We start from the raw sequence: 18,434 nt of genomic DNA, 5'->3' as shown, positions 1-18,434 counted from the left end.
CAAATTTTCTCTTCAACTCTGGTCTTTTCATCAAGAATGCTTGAAAGTCCTCTATGTCACTGAATGACCATTTTTTCCCCTGAAGGATTATACTCAGTTTTGCTGGGTAGGTGATTCTTAGTTGTACTCCCATCTCCTTTGCCCTCTGGAATATTATATTCCATCCCTTAATGTAGAAGCAGCTAAATCTTGTGTTATCCTGATTGTGTTTCCACAATACTTAAATTGTTTCTTTCTGGCTGCTTGTAATATTTTCTCCTTGACCTGGGAACTGTGGAATTTGGCTACAATATTCCTAGGAGTTTTCCTTTGGGTATCTCTTTCAGGAGGAGATAGCTGGATTCTTTCAATTTCTATTTTGCCCTCTGATTCTAAAATATCAGCACAGTTTTCCTTGATAATTTCTTGAAAGATGATGTCTAGGCTTTTTTTTTGATCATGGCTTTCAGATAGTCCAATAATTTTTAAATTCTCTCTCCTGGATCTATTTTCCAGGTCAGTTGTTTTTCCAGTGAGATATTTCACATTGTTTTCTAATTTTTCATTCTTTTGGATTTGTTTTACAGTGTCTTGATTTCTCATAAAGTCACTAGCTTCCAATTGCTCTATTCTAATTTTTAAGGAAGTATTTTCTTCAGTAATCATTTGGACTTCCTTTTCCATTTGGCCAATTTTGCTTTTTAGGGCATTCTTCTCATTGGCTTTTTGGACCTCTTTTGCCATTTGGGTTAGGCTATTTTTTAAGGTGTTATTTTCTTCAGCATATTTTTGGGTCTCCTTTAGCAAGCTGTTGACTTGTTTTTCATGATTCTCTTGCATCACTCTCAGTTTTTCCTCTACTTCTCTTACTTGCTTCTCAAAATCCCTTTTAAGCTCTTCCAAGGCCTGGGACTGATTCATATTTTTCTTGGAGGCTTTGGATGTAGGAGCTTTGACTTTGTTGTCTTCTTCTGGTTGTATGTTTTGATCTTCTTTGTCACCAAAGTAAGATAATATAGTCTGACTCTTTTTGTACTGCTTGCTCATGATCCCAGCCAATTACTTGAGTTTTAAACTCTTTCTTAAGGTAAGAGTCTGTTTCCAATGTGGAGAATGTACTGTCTCAAGCTTCGAGGGTTTGTACAGCTGTTTTCAGAGGTACTTCAAGGGACCTGTAAATTTTCAGTTCTTCCAAGGGGGTATGATTAGGGGCGAGGTGTTTCCTCTCCACAGCCACAACAAGCTCCACCACACCAGCGTTCCTTCTCGCCCCAGGACTGCTCCTCAGAACTGTGACCCAGATCCAAGCACAGGTAAAGCAAGAGATTCCTGCCTCAGCACTGACAAAGAGATCCCTGCAACGCCCCTCTGATCAGCCACTGGATTCCCCCTCAGTCTGTGGGCTGGAAGCTCAGGAAAAAGTCGAGGCCCTGGGCTGCGCTCGAGACTTGCGGCTGAGACCTAGCTCCTCTCTCACTGCAGTCACGGACTTTTCCCACTGACTTTTCCCACTGACCTTCCACGTTGGCGTTCGTGGGTTGAGAAGTCTGGAAACTGCCACAGCTGCCCATGATTCAGTCCTCTGAGGCCTGCTCCCGGTTTGCTGCGGCCTGAGTGCCCACACCGAGCTGTGCTCTTCTCCCTGCCCGGTACAATATGCCTTTCCGATCAACCATCCAGGGTGTCTTGGGCTAGAAATTTGTTTCACTTTGTCTTTTTGTGGGTTCTGCTGCTTTAGAATTTATTTAGAGCCATTTTTTTAGGTATTTGGAGGACTTTGGGAGAGAGCTCAAGACAGTCACTGCTTTCCCTCCGCCATCTTGGCTCTGCCCCAATAGTTATTAGTTTTTAAACTTTACGCTTTGTTATTAGCACTACTGAATTTGGAATCAAAAGCAAACAAAACAGGTAATTCTCATCTATTTAATACTCTTTGTATCCCAATTTCTATATGATATATGCCTCTCATCACTTAGATCTTTGTGAGAAATTTAGAGAACTCCTTTGTTGCTTAGTTCTTTGAAATTCTTGTCATGAGAATAGAAGGCCTGTATTCCATTTCTTGTTTCATTAGGTTACATTTTTTTCTTTTTGCTTTGATACTTTTTAGTTACTAGAATACTGTTCTGGACAACGTGGCAGTTATTGTTTATCAGTTTTAAGCTGATGTGCAAAATTCTTACCAAGAGGAAAATAACATGATAGTTTTGCACATAAGATTTGCATTTCTGAGTATATTCATTGATTATAGAGTAATCAAACTTCCAAATGCTTCATAGATAACTAGTAGTTACTAGTAAGTAACTATTTAAACACAGTACTAATAGCCAAGGTCCCACCCCCCCAAACCAGGTGAACTTTCTTTTTCTTTTTTTTTTCACTTTTAATAAACATTTTATTTACTGACCAACAAAGTAGTTCTAAAACTGTAGCTTCTGGAAGAACCACTTGTTTTTGCCTGTCTTGTACCTTTCCTCAAATTTGACCTTGGCCTCCCTCCTCATCTTATGTTTTAGTGCAGGGTCACGGAATACATCCTTGTTGACAACTGTTTTGTCCAATGGGATGTCCACAGAGTATATGTTGGGCATGAGGTGGTTGTAGTTATAAACTTTCACAAAGAACTTGATTTTTGATCTCTTGGCAATCTTCTTTTTGCCCATTGCTGCAGTTACTTGGTGAGGGTAGCGGTCAATACCTGCCACCAAAGCATGGCTGTAGGGCCTGTCGGAGGTCCCATCATCAATGCTCTTGACAATGACGGCTTTGTGCTCGGAGTACTGCCTGGCCAGGACTAGCACCACCTTCCTGGGTTTCATGAACTTGCCCATTTCGACATGAAGCAGGTCGCTCCTAGAGCCAAAAAAAAAAAAAAGCTGAACTTTCTGAGTAACAAGAATCATTAGAAAAAACATATAAATCTGATTAAGTGTCTGATTAAAGTTACAACACTTTTCCTGCATGAGAAAAGCTTCATATAGTATGGGGCATGGTCAACCCAAGCCCTTTCCTTTCCAAAACAGCAAATATGAAAGCAAGGAATGTAATTTAATGCTTTTTCCCCCTTTATTAAGAAAAATAAAAAATGAAACTCAGAACTTAATTCCTTGACCTTTTCTCATCTCTTCCCAGTTAAAAATGCTAATATCTCTCATTGGCCACCATCCTCTTAGACTTGCAGTTGGGCCTCACACACATTTGATCTTCTTAGTGGTCTTGGCCTTTTTCTGGAAAAATGGTTTTGTTTGACCACCATAGCCTCTCCGCTTTTGATCCTACTGTAGAGAGCGCGTCTTTGCTCTTCCTGTGCTGCAGCACTCTGTGAGACTGGTGCTTGCCACACATCCTGTGAGTTTTAGGCACACTCACCGAAGGGCAGGGTTGGAATTCCAACTGATCTCTGACAGCCAGAGCAATGTGAATGAGTTTAGAGGCCAATCCTGGACTAAGGAAACCAGCAGACTTGAGGAGAAAGATCACTGGTACTCCCTCAAAAACTTTCTTTTTAACCTTTGGTTATTGTGATAAATATAAAATTACAGATATGTATTTCTTTTGTTTAGTTTTGCTCACAGGTTTATGATGACTGGTTCAAAATTATTTTAAATAACAAAAAAAGAAATTAGATTTATGAAGTTATATAGACCCATTTTCTCATTTCCATCTCCCTCTCCCCCTCACTTTTCTGAACTACTTCTAAGGGGGAGGGATTTTTTTGGTGGTTAAATTCTACAAATACAAAAATTTACAAATTCATGCTTCCAAACTTTAGAAAAGTGATTCAATGAGGCCTACATTAACTTAAATAAATATAAGTTCTTAAGCTTTGAAATGCAGGATTGAAAGTTTTTGAAATATTGAAATCACAGGATGATTAGGAAAGGGAAAATGTTTAGCATTGTGAAAACTATATAGAGCAGAGTTGTAGCTTAAAACAAAAAAACTCGGTAATAAGATTTCTTTGTTTTTCCATTTTGAAGGGTATGTTTTCAGAAGGACTCATGCATGGACAAGGGACTTATATCTGGGCTGATGGATTAAAATATGAGGTAAAACAGATGATTATGATCCTGAACTGCGTTTTTCTTAGTATCATGTCAAAGAATATTTCTGCATTTTGCATTTTTAACCTGAAAGTTATGAAGATTCAAAAGTAATTTTTTTACATGAAGGAAAATGTTTTTGTAGATAAAGAAAGTAGAATAGAGAGGAAGGTAACTCAAGACCACAAAACTGAGATGTAGTAGAGTACTAGAGCACAATTCCAATGCTTTATAATGGAACAAATAGTTGATTAGGAGGTAGAGGAACTGAGTTCAAATGTTAACTTTGATAGTTGGATCTTATATGACCTTGGGAAAGTTACCTAATCTTGTTGAGCTTCTGTCTCCCTATCTACAAAATTAGGGGCTTTGATGGATCCTTCTAGTTCTAGATCCTATTTTTAATCTCTTGAAGAAAACATCTATCTCTAGACACTTATCAGCAAAAAGGAGAAAGGACAGATCAATAAATTAGGCATGCAACTAAAAAAACTAGAAAAGCAACAAATAAAAAAACTAAACACAAAAATACAAAAACCAAATATAGCAACAGAATTGAAAGTAAAAATAAGCCATTGAATTGATATATAAAGTTCGTAGCTTTTTGGAAAAACACACAAAAAAAAGATGAACAATGAGCTAATCTTATAAAAAGAGGAAAATCAAATTGACAAGAAAAAATCAGAAAGGAGGGTTTACAACAAATGCAGAGCAAATAAAGGAAATTATACAAGTTATTTCCTATACACCAGCAAAACTGATGAGTAGATGAATATTTACAAAAATATAAAACACACAGAATAGCAGCACAAAAAAAAAGAGAATATAAGTAATGCAATATCAGAAAATGATGTTGAACAAGCCATAATTGAACTCTCAGTAGAAAAAAAAAATCTAAGACCAGATAGATTTACTAATGAATTTTATCAACATTCAAAGAGCAATTAATCATGGTAGTACATTATTTGAAAAAACAGGGAAAGAATAGAGCCTGCTAAATTCCTTCTCTGAAAAAAATATTCTTCAATGGGCTTTATACCTAAACTAGGGGAAAAAAAGTAGAGAAAAGAAACTTTAGATCAAGGGTTCTTAATGTTTTTTCTGTCATGGACTTCTTTGGCAGCCTGGTGAAGCTTGTGAATCCCTTCCTGGGATAATGTTTTTAAATTCATAAAATAAAATACATAGCATTACAAAGGAGATCAATTACATTGAAATATAATTATCAAAATATTTTAAAAAATAAATTCCCAGAGCCCAAGTTAAGAACTCCTGCTATAATCAATATCCCTAGGGAACATTGATGCTAATACATTATGTAAAATATTAGCAAAGAGGCTATATTGTTGTTGTTCAGTCATTTCAATCATGTCTGACTCTTTGTGACCCCATTTGGGGTTTTCTAGGCAAAGATACTGGAGTGGTCTGCCATTTCCTTCTCCAGCTCATTTTACAGATGAAGAAACTGAGACAAACAGGGTCTTGCTCAGGATCACACAGCTAGTAAATGTCCAAAGCTAGGTTGGAACTCAGAAAGATGAGTCTTGCTGACTTCAGGCCTAGCATTCTATTCACTGTGTGACCTTCCTGCCCCACAAGAGCTTATAGCACCAATTAAAAATATTATCCTTTATGACCAGGTTTAATTTATTCCAGGAGTGTTTTGTTGTTTCAATATTAAGAAAACTATAAATATAAGAGAGAAGCAATGGGACATAGTGGTTAAAGAGCTGGCCAACCCAAATCCATTCAAAATTACTACAGAATTATGAAATATGTGGGAGTCTACCTACCAAGACACACGCAGGAATTACGTGAATACAACTACAAAACACTCTTTACTCAAATTAAAAAAAAAATGTAACTAATTGAAGTGATGTTCTTTGTCCCTAGTTGACCATGAAAGAATAATAAAAATGACAATACTACCTAAATTAACTTATAGATTTAGTGTTGTACAATCAAACTGTGCAAGATTTCTTTAGAAAATTCTAAAAAATAGTATCAAAATTCATCTGGAAGAACAAAAGGTCAAGAATCTGGAGGGAAATACTAAAAAAAGAATGGAAAAGAAGAGGAGGGGCTAGCAATACCAAATATCAAGCTATACTTCAGAACTGTAGTATAAAACTATTTGGTGCTGGTAAAAACAATTAAGAAGTTGATTAGTGGAACAGATTACGTACAGAGGATCCATAAGCCAATTAACATAGCATCATAGTGTTAATAATCCCAAGGACACCAGCTATGGGGGTAAGGACTCACTGTATGAAAAAAAAAAAACTCCACGGAAGGTGGGAAAGCAATCTGGACAAAATTCGTTTTGAACCAACATCTTATATCATATACTACAAAAAACTTCAACTAGCTACCTTCAATTAGATATAAAGGATCATATCATAAATAAATGAGAAGAGAATGGAAGGCTGTACCTTTCATAATTATGAATAAGGAAAACATTCTTGACCAAACAATGGATGGAGATGATCATAGAAGATAAAATGGGCAATTTTGATTACATAAAACTGAAAATCTTTTTGTACAAGCACAATAATGCATCTAAAAGTAGAAGGGAAACACTTAATTAGGAAAAATCTTTACAGAAAATTCTTCTGACAAAAGTCTGATGATCCAAGATACATAGGGTGCTGATTCAAATATATAAGATTGAGTTGTTCCCCAAATAATTCTGCAGTTCTCTGGTGGTCAAAAGATATGAACAAGCAGCTTCCAAGAGAAGTTCAAGCTACCATAAACCTTATGAAAATATGCTGTAGTGGAGCCAGACAATGGTAGATGAACAAGAGAGGCAATAGGGAGAATTGAGCAGGTGAGGATTATTGAGTTTGACCAGTTTCACTGAGGGAAAGAAAGGAGAATAGAGAGAGGACTAAGGACTAATCTGGACAACAGATAGAGCGCTGGGCCTGGAGTCAGGAAGACTTGAGTTCAAAATCTGATCTCAGACATTTACTAGCTGTTTGACCCTGGCCAAGTCCTGTTTGCCTCAGTTTCCTCATCTGTAAAATGAGCCGGAGAAGGAAATGGTGAACCACTCCATTTTCTTTGCCAAGAAAACAGAGCCAAACGTGACTGAAAATAACTAAACAACAACAAAAAAGAGACCATGGTATTGTAATAGATTTAATTTTCTGACCAGAATATCTTCCATTTACATTTTCTTTCAATCACTCTATAGAATTTGTTTCAATTTTATTAATATTGTCATTTAGGGGGACTTTGTTAAGAACATACCTATGTATCATGGTACTTACACATGGCCTGATGGTAGCACATATGAAGGAGAAGTGACAAATGGAATAAGACATGGATTTGGAATGTTCAAATGCAGCACCCAATCAATATCTTACATTGGCCAATGGTGTCATGGCAAGAGGCATGGAAAGGTACGTTATTCTTTAAAAAATAAATATATTGAGGATTCCTATCTTTGAATGAATAGAACTGCTTCCTCTTTGTCTCCTAATCATAAGAAGGGTGAAGGAGGAGTGACGAAACTTAGCGGAAGTTTATTATTGTTTCATTTTGATTCAGTTCAGATCCTGGTACAAGATGAGTAAATTCCATTTAGGTGAAACAATTAAACCAGTTATATGAATAGTTTCGTATAATCTGAGGGCAATTTAGGCTAATGAAAAGTTTTTATTGGAGTTATCCAGATAAATAACTCTACCTTCTTAATTTTACTTGAAGAGACTTGGCCTAATTATAATTTTTCTGTTATCAGGAAAACAATTCACTATTCATCGTGTACCTGCTATGTGCGGGGCACTGTGCTACTCATTGAGGATACAAAGATAATTTATCAAGAAGCATGTATTAAGCACATACTATGTGCCAAGTACTGTGCTAAAGGGATACAAAGAAGAAACAAACATAATCCCTTCCCTTAAGAAGCTTACATCCTTCTGCAATCTGGAATAGAATTACTAGCTGGCTACAATTAATATAACATTTTAGTCTTAGGTCATTTAACGTATGGACAGATCACTCTACACACTTCAATAGTCCCTAAAGATGTCACTATTTACGAGAGTAATACAATAATTAAAAGTGCAGTACAATACAATAATGACCTTGAGTCAACAAAGAGGTTAACTTATGTTCAGAATAGGTAAAGAAGGCAAAGATGTAATACATTTTAGAAAGATTTTAACTAAAATAGTTCAAATAAAACACATTTTGATGCTTAAAAAGATACATTTATCTGAAAAATTCACATGCCTAAAAAATTCATTTCTCAGTGGTGCTGGATAGATGAAGGGTAATTGTACATTCTTGTTAACATACAATTTAGATAAAGACTTCTTTTTTTTTTTTTTTTAAGGCAATTGGAGTTCAGTGACTTGCCCAGGGTCATACAGCTAGTAAGTGTCAAGTGTTTGATCTGAGGCTGGATTTGAGCTCAGGTCCTCCTGACTTCAGGGCCAGTGCTATATCCACCGCACCACCTCGCTGCTCCAATAAAGGCTTCTTATCATGAAGTCTTTGCTGCCTTTTTTTTTCTTTTTTTGGGAAGTAATTGGGGTTAAACGACTTGCCCAGGGTCACACAGCTAGTAAATGCCAAGTGTGTGAGATCAAATTTGAACTCAGGTCCTCCTGACTCCAGGGCTGGTACTCTACCCACTGCACCACCTAGCTGCCCACATAAACTTGTGTTTAAAAAATATTTTGATCGCTGTATTTTAATACATTTATTTCCTTTGTAATCTTTTGTATTTTATTTTGTGCTTTTAAAAATTTTTTCTCAGAAAAGACTTCACCGTGTTCCCAGAGGGGTCCATGGCACAAAAGAAAATCTGATTTACATAATGAGAGCAAAACAATTCCTTTTAGAATATATTTTAATCATGGCTATAGAAAAAGGTACTAGAAATAGGTATTATGCCTTAACATGGTACTGTTATGTCAAGGAGCCTTTTATAGATATTATTTCCTTGAACTTTTTATCCCTATGTGGTTAATAGGACAGATACTACTGTCACTATCTTCTTAAATACTTTTTTTTCATAGTTTTATTGTATAACAATGCATTGGAACATCTGAACAACTTAGTATCTGGACTTCGCACACAGCTGCTGTTTTCTCCTTAATTTCTGTTACTAGAGCAATTTGTCAATATGTTGAAAAAAAATAGCATGCATGGGGCAGCTAGGTGGCACAGTGGATAAAGCTCCAGCCTTGGAGTCAGGAGGACCTGAGTTCAAATCCAACCTCAGACACATGACACTTACTAACTATGTGACCCTGGGCAAGTCACTTAACCCCGAATGCCTCACCAAAAAAATGCAAATTATTGCATTAGTCTTTCTAAGGCATACACTGGTATAACAGGAGCTTTTGTCAGGGACAGCTAGTCTAACTTCCAAACATTATGTACAATACATTCACTATGGGTTCCACCCACTGCAGCTTGACAGGCTTGTTTTGTAGAGGTGTGGAGGAAGGAGTGTGAATCTCAAGAAGAGAAAGAGGGAGAAGAAAATAGCATGGGTGCCTTGGAAAGAGGCATCTCAGTGCTTGCCTGAATATATTGTTGCTGCAGATCCAAGTATTGTTGATATTCTTTAATAGAAATAATCTGGTGAAATCCCATAATGGGGTCTTCATCTGCCTTTAGCTGTTTCACAATCATAGAATCCACAGCTCTCAGGAGTGGGCTGGTGCTTCTGTGCTGTGTTGCTGGGTGGTGTTTTCTGAAAAAGAAGGCTAGACAATTTTTCCATGATGGTTGTTTTGCCTTGGAAATGCTTCCCACATAAAGCAAGATGTATCAATGTATATTGTCCTGATTGAGTTCTGTCATTATCAAGTAGCTGGTGGTAATGTTGAACAAAGCTGGAGCCAATCTGCTCTCAAATTGGCTTGTCACCCATTTTGGATCCTCTCCCAATGGGCTGACACAATGGCAGCAATAGTGGCAGCCGCAGCCTGTCACTGTCTTCCTGATGGTAAAGCTAAAATGCAGAATGATTGTATCATATTTAAATATAACTTTGACTTTTAATATGTATTATACAGTATAGGATTATAGGATGTATAGGAGTTAATATACTTTTGTGTTTTGATTCAAAGAAGAAAAGGAATTGTGTAACGTGAAAATTTGATTTTTAAAAAATCCTAATATTTATCGTAGGGCTCCATTTATTACAACCAAGATGGCACTTCTTGGTATGAAGGAGATTGGGTCTACAATATCAAAAAAGGATGGGGCATAAGATGGTATGTATAAACGAAACTGTTTGTTATAGTAATTGTGCACAATGAAGCATATAACATTCCACACTTAAGATTTCCTCTTCCTTAACAGAAGAACTTGTATTTTAATATCAATTATCTGAAGCCAATATTGGTCATTTTATTTAATCTCAATTCTATTCTCTTGTGTGATTTTTTCACTTACTTTATTGAAGGCTTCCTTATTCTGCTTTCTTTTCTTTTAATTAATTTGTTCAAGTCTTCCCATGTTTTTCTGAAATCCTCATTTTCATTATATTCACATTACAATAATAAATTCATATCACAATTTCTCTAGCTATTTTCCAATTGATAACTACCATGCTTTGTTTCAGCTCTTTACTACTGCAAGAAATGCTGCTATAAATGCTTCTATGTACATGGAACCTTTCTTGCTGTCAAGTAATGGTATCACTGGATCAAAAGATGTAGTTTAGTAACTTTTCTTGCATAATTCAAGATTGCATGGTTGAAATAATTCACAACTTCTTAGATTTGTAGTATCATAGATTTAGCACTGAAAGGGTTAGAGACCATCTAACAACTCCCTCATTTTTACATATGGTAACTGAGAACTAAAGAGGATAAGTGACTCGTCCAAAGTCACACAGGTAGTGGTATAAGTGGGTTTTGAACCCAAGTCCTTTGGTTTCAAATACTACTTTCTTTCTGCTATAGCGTCCTACCTCTCACCAGTAGTATAGTAGTGGAACATGAGGACCCACATTGCTTCATTGAGCAATGCTTTCATTCGCCCATCATATGGTATACATTCATAATGCTCTGCTGGTATCTGATTCTTCCTTCCTGTTAGAGATATTGGGCAAGACAACTGGAAGAGGTCTGTTAAACACAAATCTGAAATCCAGACACTCCTGGCACGTAACATTGCATGAGAGCCTAACTTCAGCAGTGAGCCCCCCAAATAAGATTCCAATGTAGCTGTTAACATATGGAAGTTTTTTTTTTCTAATAAGCTGCCAGTTGAAATTGTGCCCTCTTTAAAGCAACCAGAGCAGTATACTTTTTTTCATTTGTTTCAGTCTCAAGGGTAGCTGAGCCTTGTTTAATTGCTTCCATTTCATACTCTATTTGATGAATTATTCCCTGAGGGCTCCAAGCAATGACACCATTGTTATCCTGGTTGTATGATATTTGTCCAGAACTGGCAGAGCTAAGGCTTCCTGCAGAACTGTGGGATCAAGTGCTTATCATGGTATATGGTATAAGTTGTTGGTCTAAACCTATTTTCTGCCAAATTGCTATACAGTTTTCCTAAAAATCCTGTCAAATAGAGTATCCTTATATGGGTAGTTTCCCCCAATTATCTATTTAAATATCTAGTAGTTTATACCAACAAATCAATCTATCAATGTTGGTGTAATTGTTATATTTCAGTTGGTTGTTATGTGTAAGAACAGCCTATCTTCTGTATGTTGGTCACAGATGCCTTTGATTATTTGCATGTTCTCTGAAAATTTACTTGATTTTAGGCTGAATCTATGAAGCATAGAGAAGCTATATTCTAAATGTTAAGATGTATATTTTTATCCATGTAAAATCTTAACTATTTTTAAGCAGTATTGTATATATCAGTTTAAATTTGGTTACAGCTTTTTTTTCTTCCTTATCACTTTGTTACTTTATCATTCCTTAACAAAGTGAAATATTATGGTCCCCAGGATGGCTGGCATTTCATTGTATTCACATGTCTATATATTCAATTTAGATAAATAAATAAATCTTCAAAGTGTTGGAATTCTTGGATGGTGGTGAGGTGGAACAAGTTGAGAGAAAAGACTTAGATGCAAATATTTATCTTAGATGCATACTTATGACTTAAGCTTGGACTTTAGTACTTTAAAATGTGCAGTTTTATCAATATGGGTAGTCCCTTCACTGGTGCAAAAGTATTGCAGCTCTTCTCTATATTAATTGAGAAGTTTTCATGAATTTGTGGCCAATATGACAAAAAAAAAATCCATCAACAAACCTCTCTGATCTTAGCTAAGGAAGTTTTTAGATGACTGTCCATTTCAACTTGGCAGGGCCTACAAAAACTTATAATCTATTGGCGTAACTTTTAAGAACCCAGGGTCACATCTGTACCATGATGAGATACTAGAGAACAGGAGTTCTTAACTTGCAGTCCACAGACCTCTAAGGAAGAAGTTCCCAAATTTATTTTGCCTACCACCCCCTTTAAAGAAATTGCTTAGCGCCCCCCTGGAAATCTATTTTCTTTAACCCTTTAATGTTTTATTTAATTAGTCCTTTCAAAAATATATAAATTTTTTAAAAATAATAACACATCTTAAATTTAATAATTTACTGTAAATTTGGGGGTGGGGGAGTTTCCTGCATTGAAATTTTGATGACACAATATTGTGTCATGGAACCATATAGTATTGTATTGTATTGTAAACAAGTCATCATAGGCACATATTCTTGCCTATGCATGCTGGACTTCCCAATAATGCACAACACACTCACCTGACAACACTTGCTTGTTAAAACCTGTAGGCAGATTTGACCACTGATTGGTTATAACTTGCATTTTGTGTGTTTATTTGGAAAATAATGTGATCACTATGACTTTAACTCTGTTATATAACATATGAAACATGTATGAATGGTTTTTCAAAATTTTCTCCTCTTCTCTTCTTTCCTCATGCTTCTACTACCCCCTTATTTTTATGTAACACCTCCGAATCGCACCCGAGACTACTACTACCCCTACCCATCATTTCAGTGCTCCTCAGAGGCAGCATCACCTACTTCAGGAACTTCTGCAAGGGATCTATGAATAGATGCCAGGAGGTTATTTATTTGTTTTTAATATTTGACAACTGTATTTCAATATAATTGGTTTTCTTTGTAATCCAATGTATTTTTATTTTATGCCTTTAAAAACATTATTTTGAAAAGTAATCCATAGGCTTCACCAGACTGCTAAAGGGGTCCAGGACACAAGAAAGTTTAAGAACCCCTGCACTTGAGTAAGGTTTTTTCAGGAGTGTATGTGACGATACCTTGATGCCTTTTAAAAATCTGATTATTTTTGCCTAGTTACATATCTGGAAATATTTATGAAGGTCAGTGGGAAGACAACATGCGCCATGGTGAGGGAAGGATGAGATGGCTGACAACTAATGAAGAGTATACTGGTCAGTGGGTGAAAGGCATCCAGGTACTATACTAATTAAATTTAGCCAATGTATATATTGTTAAAACTTAGCATGTGATGGCATACCCAAGGTCCCATTCTAAGGTTAGAGTTTGCCATCTGTAATACTCATTGTTCTTATGGTCTCTATAAAAGTTTAAATAAGATCTCAGCATCATTATTAATGTCCTAAAAACCAGTGTGAATGCAGGCTGACTTCCTTGAGTATCCCTAGAACTGCTGTCATAAGAATCTTTTCCTGAGTCCAGGATCTGACACCTTACATCCGGGTTTTCAACTAAGCCCTGACAATATTTACCCAAGATGAGTTTCCATATTTGTTTGGTAGAGATGAATTGTGGCAGAGTGGAAAGGGCACTGGCCTCAGGGTTATGAAGAGTTGAATTCAAGTCCTACCTATTACAAATACTAGTTTAGTGACCCTGGACAAATCACTAAACTTCTTAGTGCCCCAGGGGCCTCTCCAAGACCATAAGATGCAAAGCAGTTATTGATCTTCACTGGTAGAGGTAGTTTCCTCTACCAATAACAGACCTGGTTCCAAAAATTTTTGATATCTAATTGTGGGATGGAAAAAAATGACCTCTTTGAAAATTCCTTCTAATCATTTTCTTTATTTTTAGAATGGTTTTGGAACACATACTTGGTTTCTAAAGAGAATCCCTGGCTCTCAGTATCCTTTGAGAAACGAATATGTAGGAGATTTTGTAAATGGAGATCGTCATGGTCATGGCAAGTTTTTCTATGCCAGTGGTGCAATGTATGATGGAGAATGGGTTTCCAATAAGAAGCATGGTTTTGTAAGTAGACTTGTGAAAATCACATTTTGAAAACAAGGCATTTCAAACATAATGATAGATATACTATTTGCCTCCAAGTATTAAACTATATCCAGTTGACATAAGAAGTTATTGCTTAAAAGATGTTTTCAAATACATAAAAAAATCTTATCAACTTAATCTTTTGAAAGAATGAAGTCTGCTTAGTCATGTGATTGCAGTTTACATCCTATTTAAAAAGCTATGTGCTTTCCTTAGTATACAGCAATTATACTTTATGCTTTGTGGTTATTTGGAGAGGCATCATGGATGGTGTTGTAGAAAGACCAATGGCCTGGGACTCTGGAATGAGTGCTCTAACTCTGGCTGTGCCAGTGATAACTTTTTAAACATGGGCAAGTCACTTAACCAATCTTTTAGGGTCTTGATTTCCTCTTCTCTAGGGATTGTGGACTAGAAGAGCTTTCAGTTCTCATCCAATGCTAAAATCCTTTTTAGCTCTATAATTCTAGTAGTGGTGATATCATTAAGTTGATCCCTCCATATGTTCTTATATCCTCTTACAAGAAAGTTCTTTCTCATCTCTGGGAATTTTCATTGGTTGTCCCCTATGCCTGGAATGCTTTCTCTCCTCATCTCTCCCTTCTGGCTTCCTTCAAGTATCAGCTAAAATCCTACCTTCTATAGGAAGCCTTTCCTGATCCCCTCTAATACTAATGCCTTCCCTATGCTGAATATTTCCAATGTTTATAAGTTGTTTATACATAGTTTTTGCATGTTGTCTCCTTCATTAGACTGTGAGTTCTTTGAGAGTAGGGACTGTCTTTTGCCTTTCTCGTATCCACAGAACTTAGCACAAGGCTTGGCACACAGTAGGCGCTTAATAAATGCTTATTGACCAACTGATTGACATAGCCCATGTATTTGGTTTGTGTTGGGCATGTGGGTATGGCAGAACAAAATTAACTATAGAGCCCCTGGCCTTTGCACCATGTTTTATCCAGTTGGACTAATTAACCACAGATTAAATGGCATTGAACTTGAATATGTGAAAAATAAGCATCCTTCAATCTCAACATATAACATACTATCACCGTAAGTTAAAACTAAATTAAAAGTTGAATAAACTATTACACCTTAGAACACACTTGAAAAATACCTTGACACAGTCATTAATATTTTCTTGATTAAACTTACTTAAGAATGAAAAAAGCTATTTCTTTTCTTTGTAGGGCAGGTTAACATTCAAAAATGGACGTATTTATGAAGGACAATTTGCCAATGACCACATAGCAGAGTTTCCATTGTTTCAAATTGATGCAGAATGTAACTCCATCGATGACAGTACTTGCCCAGAACCTACATGTAGTGCTGGTAAGAATCATAAAACATCAATGGAAAAAAAAAATCAACCCACTTTGGTACCCAAATGTTTACCTGCCAATATACATGTAATAGGTCAAGGGAGCAATGCTTTTCTTAATAACTGATTTCATCTAAATCACTTGCACACACTTGTCCAAGATTCACAAATAAGAACACTTCAAAATATTTTATATTACTTTTCAGAAAGCATAACATGATATTTTTTTTTATTTGATAGATATTATCAGAAAACTTGATGGCAGTGAAAGCAATTCTGTGTTAGGATCAAGTATTGAACTTGATCTGACTTTGTTGTTAGATATGTACCCTCCAAAAGACAGACCTGAAGAAAAGAAACAGGTAAAACATTATATATTACATCATCCTGTTCATAAGTTTTTTCTATTTAAATTATATAGTTATTGTAATTCTTCAGTTATGAAAAATGCTTTCTTGAAAATTTACTATTTAAAAAACGCAAAATATCAATCTAGATACCATCGAGATTAACCATGCCAGAATATGCCTGAATACCCTTGAAATTTTCCAGTTCATCAAGACCAATTTTCAATTCTTAGATGCCACATCTACAAGACCAGTCTTTTTAATGGCCTATACAACATTTCAATTTAAGGCAACAAATGTTTATGAAGTACTTAGTATTTGCAAGGATCTGGTCAATTCAGTTTTTAAAATCAGGCAAACTCTTTATCTGGGTTAACTGATGTTTTGACTAAATTGTCAAGACCAACCTGATTGTGCACATGGACCTGACCACGTAAAATAGGGACTTAAGCAAAGTTTCTTAGGTGTCTCCCATATCTTCTTTGGTCAGTTCCTCCTTATGGGGACTCAAAGCTCTTTTGTTGCTGTTGGCAGAGAAGAAAGAGATCCTATCCATTTATTGACATTTCAGTGTTAGTCATTAGTTCCTTCTGGGAACTTAAGGGGTCCTTATTTGTGCTTGTTCCATCCTGGTTTTCTCCCCTCTTAATATCAGATCTCCTGTTAGGGGGCGTGGAAACCATTGTGAAATGTGCTCGGAGCTTTTAGAGAATTTTGGTTTCCATGTGGGAAAGAAGTTTTGAAAGCAGAAACCATGTTGGGGGAGGGGAGGAGGGGCTAACTCAGGGACAAGCTGGCCTCACTACATGACAGGATAGTCCAAGATATTTTCTTCCATATTGCTTGTATGTTTTCACTGTACTTCCTTACAACTGCCTGAAATTTCACCATATGAAGATTTAAGTCACTAAGCCTTGTCTTCTGAAAATACGACTATAGCTGGTTTAGGGGCTATCAGTCATTGCCGCTGTAATGGGGGACTAACCAATGAGGGCTCAGCCCTTGGAGCTTGTGAAGGGTCGTTCATGGAGGGGTTTGGCAAGCCTGCTTCTGGCAGCATGCAATACCATGGAATGGAAGACCACTTCCCAGTTTTCCCTCTTTCCTCTTGTTGCGTGGTGAAGAGGGGCCTTTTAATTGGCCGCAGAGCAGAAACTGAAGTTGAATATAAAAACCTGCAGGGAAGGAACTCACTTTTTCCTTCTGTTGGCCAAGATGTGTAAAGACAACTCTGAGCTCCAGAAGGCCACAGTAGCTCATTGCTTGAGGCTACACGTTGTGCATTTCAACTTTTTCTTATTAATTTTTCAGCATTTTCTTATTGATTTTGAATCTTGGAGGCTCCATTGGATCTTTTTTAATTTCCACCATCTGAATAGCTCTTTATTTGGCTGTAATATTAAAAGCCACTCCTTGCTGAGATGGTATGTCCTGCATTGACTGAGCTGGGGCTAGTTTATCTGCAGCTCGAGCTGGCATGACTATAGCTATCATGTTTTTCCTTATTTTGAACTGAAACCAGCCTCTGTAACTTCTTTCCATTGTCCCGATTTTGAAAGTTGAAGTGATAGAATGAGGACTGAGAAAAAGCCATTGGATTCAGCAGTTCAGAGATCATTAGTAAAACTTGGAAAGAGCATTTTCAATTGAGTGGTGAAATTGCAGGTCATATTGCAAAAGGTTGAGAAATGAGTGGAGGAAAGTAAAGGCATAGGTGACTTTTTCTTAGGACCTTGACTGCAAAAGAGGGAAGAGTTATAGATATAGTGAACCTCAAAGGAGGGTAGGTTGGAAATAGCGGTGGCAAAGGAATGATCTTAAAGTGGTGATAGGGAGTAAAGTTCCTTCTGCTGACCCATGGTGTCAAGGGGCAAGAAAGAAGGTGAACTTCATAATAGAAAAGGTAGATCTGTACTCTGTCTTCTAGAGAGAACCAGTTTTCTGTAAGCAGCAGGAGATGGAAAAAAGCAATAGATGAAGAAATCTAAGATGAGGGAAGGTTCATTAACAGTAATGTTGGGTTACAGAGGGACCAAAGGAACAAGAGAGCAGAAGAGGAAATGCATTGTTGAAGGGGAAAGGGATGATGTGAATAGAGCTTGAGAGTGGCAATGGGAAGAGATTTTTATCCTCAGCACATAGTGACTGAATAAGAGGGATAAGAAAAGCAGGAGATGGAAATCCACCACAACATGGGAGAAAAATGACTTGATCAGGGCCCCTACCCTCCAAGGTAATAACTGAGCACTACCTTATTGTCTGAGGGCAGTAGTATCAGTTTCATAACTGGATACTCCAAAGGCAGATGAGTGAGGTATGGTGGCAATGGGTGGAGGCAGTAGAGAGCTCTGTCTGGGTATCTGGGTAGTAAGTAACTAGTGTTAAGGTTTCAAGGCCAGACTGAACTTCCACTTAGTGCCAGCCCTCTGGCCTCATGTGATAGTACCAATTGATGACTATGGTGTCTGGGTCCTTG

At 36.8% G+C, this 18,434-nt stretch overlaps 1 protein-coding gene and 2 pseudogenes across 2 annotated transcripts in view; 1 reads left to right on the top strand and 2 right to left on the bottom strand.

Annotated features, from left to right (window-relative positions):
• The window catches only part of LOC114052339 (radial spoke head 10 homolog B2-like), a 61,867-nt gene that overhangs the window by 2,962 nt on the left and 40,471 nt on the right, over positions 1-18,434 (top strand). For both annotated transcript variants that reach the window (XM_027874893.1, XM_027874891.1), the window contains exons 3-9: positions 3,960-4,028; positions 7,256-7,429; positions 10,182-10,267; positions 13,352-13,472; positions 14,093-14,269; positions 15,481-15,622; positions 15,852-15,973. In XM_027874893.1, the coding sequence (XP_027730694.1) occupies positions 3,960-4,028; positions 7,256-7,429; positions 10,182-10,267; positions 13,352-13,472; positions 14,093-14,269; positions 15,481-15,622; positions 15,852-15,973 (891 nt within the window). The remainder of the gene's footprint in view (positions 1-3,959; positions 4,029-7,255; positions 7,430-10,181; positions 10,268-13,351; positions 13,473-14,092; positions 14,270-15,480; positions 15,623-15,851; positions 15,974-18,434) is intronic.
• LOC114052340 lies at positions 2,400-2,810 on the bottom strand (annotated as a pseudogene).
• On the bottom strand, positions 9,404-9,921 carry LOC114051972 (annotated as a pseudogene).

Source organism: Vombatus ursinus, unplaced genomic scaffold (genome assembly GCF_900497805.2).
Source record: "Vombatus ursinus unplaced genomic scaffold, bare-nosed wombat genome assembly UNPS02014807.1, whole genome shotgun sequence".
Classification (NCBI taxonomy): domain Eukaryota; kingdom Metazoa; phylum Chordata; class Mammalia; order Diprotodontia; family Vombatidae; genus Vombatus; species Vombatus ursinus.
Note: the sequence above shows the minus strand (reverse complement) of the source record. Positions and strands in the feature narration are given on the sequence as shown.